This window comes from Triticum dicoccoides, chromosome 4A (assembly GCF_002162155.2).
Source record: "Triticum dicoccoides isolate Atlit2015 ecotype Zavitan chromosome 4A, WEW_v2.0, whole genome shotgun sequence".
Classification (NCBI taxonomy): domain Eukaryota; kingdom Viridiplantae; phylum Streptophyta; class Magnoliopsida; order Poales; family Poaceae; genus Triticum; species Triticum dicoccoides.
This window is the reverse complement of record NC_041386.1, coordinates 539,945,670-539,948,375: the sequence shown is the minus strand read 5'-3', so window position 1 is coordinate 539,948,375 and position 2,706 is coordinate 539,945,670. Positions and strand designations below refer to the sequence as shown.

Sequence of the window (2,706 nt, the reverse complement as noted above, 5' to 3'; positions counted from 1 at the left end):
ACCTCTTTTTGGTAATTCATTATTTTGCACAGAGATACAACTACGAGCACTCCGTGTGTAAAGTGATTATCTGAACCGTGAATTCTTTTGCTGCAGCAAGAGTGACGAGTTGTTCATTTAGCTTCAGAAATTCTAAAAAAATAGCAGTGTTATTTATCACATGAGCGTTCTTGTAGGGATTCTTGTGTGTAAATCCAAATGTTTTAGAGTGCAACTGTTCGAATGAAGTGTTGTTCTTGTGTGTAAATTCAAATGAAGTTTTGTTTTTTATAAATTATTATTATTATAAGTTATTGTTTGTGACTATGTAATGCTCAAATTGATGTGTTGCAAATATGGGTAATTTTACCCGCGGGTATCCATTTACCCTGACGGGTGATGGGTATGGGGAAAAATTGTACCCGTTGACGGGTATGGGTACGGGTGATGGGTAAGGTTTGGGGTCACGGGTAAGGGTATGGGGTGGCTCCAGCCGTACCCAAACCCGGCGGGTGCCATCCCTACTCATGCTTGTATTTATCCTTGAATTTATATCAGGATTTTTGGTGATACACGTTCAATGGAAGGAGGCGTTCCCATCGATTACGTGGCGTCTAAGATGACTTTGTAAAATCTCAAGATGACATGTCGACTCAGTCTCTCAAAGGTGCTCATAGGAGTAGGGTATGCGTTCATAGGGATGAGTGTATGCACATATATATATGAGCTCTTGCGTCTGTATTATGTTAAAAAAAGCTACGATTGTTTGGACATTTCTTTTTTCAGTTGGGTCTGAACAATTCTTTGAAGATCGTTCATGCACCAAACTTTGAAACTCTCTCTCAAAAAAGAAAACGAGAGCAAACCCAATCTATAGATAATAATGTAAATTATACAATCATAACATCAACATGCATGTAACCCAAGTACCCAACAAATAACACCATCAGACCTGTAGAGACGCACGCTATAAGACACATGAGAGACCATTCTACCCCTGTGGAACCAAAACTGTAAACTAGACAGGCCCCTCCTTGTACCACTACGTACTACGTAAACAAGACACGACACGAGCCATGCACTTGCACAACAAATTAAGACCTACACACACATAATCCAGCAGGCACATGCATGAGCCATCACGTACGCTACGCACACAACTACTGACCACTCTCACAGTTGTCCCATTATCTGGGCCCCGCCATGAAACATGCCATTGCCGCCGACCTGTGCTACCGTCGGCGCGGGAGAGAACTCCGGCGCCCACATGGCAGCCGCCCCGCCGCCGGACACCTTCCACGTGTCCACATTGCCGTTGTCCAAGAACGCTGTCGGCCAGAGCATCGGCGCCGACGTCCCTGCATGGCCGCCCCGGAGCCCGAGGGAGTGCAGGCCGAACTCCCTGGCGCCGCCGCCGAGCCCCACCTGGCTCAGCCCGGGCAGGCCGAGGCCGAGGTCGAACCCGACGCGGCCCTCGAACAGCGGCGCCGCGCCGAACGCGAACAGCGAGCTGAGAAGGCCGCCCTGCGGAGCCTGCTGGGAGTGCGACTGCGCCGGCATCGGCGGCGGCGGAGGCGCACCGAAGTGGACGGGCGGGCGGCGCATCGTCTGCTGCGGCGCCGGGCGCAGGCGCTTGCGGGTGGAGCCCCCGATGGGGACGTTGCGGAGGGAGCCCCCGAGCGTCCAGTAGCGGCGGCAGGCGCGGCAGAAGTGGCGCGGCTGCGACGTGTTGTAGTTGTTGTAGTAGCAGAACTTGGTGTCGTGAGACGCGCACCGCGGGCACTGCTCCCGTGCCGCGCCCGAGGGCGTGTTCGGGTTCGCCGCCGCCGGCTGCAGCTGCATCAGCTGCTGCTGCTGCTGGAGGCACGCCATGTCCGTCGCGGCCATGGTCGCCGCGGCGTCGTGCTTGCAGTTCTGAGGACGGGCGAGCAGTGCTTGCTGCATGGGGGCCAGCTGGTGCAGAGGGGCTTCCATGGCGTTCGAGGTTGGCCTGGCCCTGGAGGTGCAATGTGGGTGTGTAGACGCTCGTATTGTGACAATGGAGCTCGAGCTAACTTGGCTAGATACCGGTGAGTTTTGCTGTTTTGGGATTGAAGTGCGAGGGCGTATATATACACGGCGTGAGCCAGAGTGAGTGTGTGAGTGAGCGAGCGAGAGAAGGTGTGTGGAGTCTGATAGGCGTTGTAGGTGATGGTACGGTGGGTGACAGAAGGCTGAGGGGATGAGTACGCAGGGTGCAGGGACTGACCATGTAGAGTTGCTTTCGATCTTTGCAGGACAAGGAATCCTGTGAGCTACCTGAATGCTGACGTGTATGCTCCCCGCACCAGACAGTTTTGAAACCCCACAGTAAAAGTAAATGGTTTTTCTCCCATTCTATATACTACTGCTACGTAGGAGCTCTGCCGAGCTAGTACTACAGCAACATGCTACTGCTAGCTATACAACTGTTACCATCTGCAGCGTGTTTCTGCCTCTGGCTTTTACTTGTAGAGAATGTGATGATTTGGTTTAAAACTTGCCAAAGTGAACTCTGCACTACCACAACTTGCATTTGGGTCCGTTTTTAGAGCAACTCCAACGCACATACTCAAACGGATGACGCTTTGGTCCATTTTTTATTCGTTTGGGTCGAGCGTCCGCCAGGTTTGAGATTTGGGCTGGCTGTGCGCCCAATGCGCCGGCCCATATTTGCCGGCGTGGACGGCTAACCGTCCTTTTTTAACA

The 2,706-nt window shown here is 52.4% G+C and overlaps 1 protein-coding gene across 1 annotated transcript; it reads right to left on the bottom strand.

The window, feature by feature from the left end:
* Nucleotides 1-831: 831 nt before the first annotated feature.
* Nucleotides 832-2,086, bottom strand: LOC119289090 (dof zinc finger protein DOF3.1-like). Its single transcript, XM_037568514.1, has one exon. It carries the CDS (start codon nucleotides 1,951-1,953, stop codon nucleotides 1,153-1,155), a length of 801 nt encoding a protein of 266 aa, XP_037424411.1. The 5' UTR covers nucleotides 1,954-2,086; the 3' UTR covers nucleotides 832-1,152.
* Nucleotides 2,087-2,706: the final 620 nt, after the last annotated feature.

Excerpts from the sequence above, each read along its gene's own strand:
- LOC119289090 (XM_037568514.1), bottom strand. The coding sequence starts at position 1,953 with ATGGAAGCCCCTCTGCACCAGCTGGCCCCCATGCAGCAAGCACTGCTC.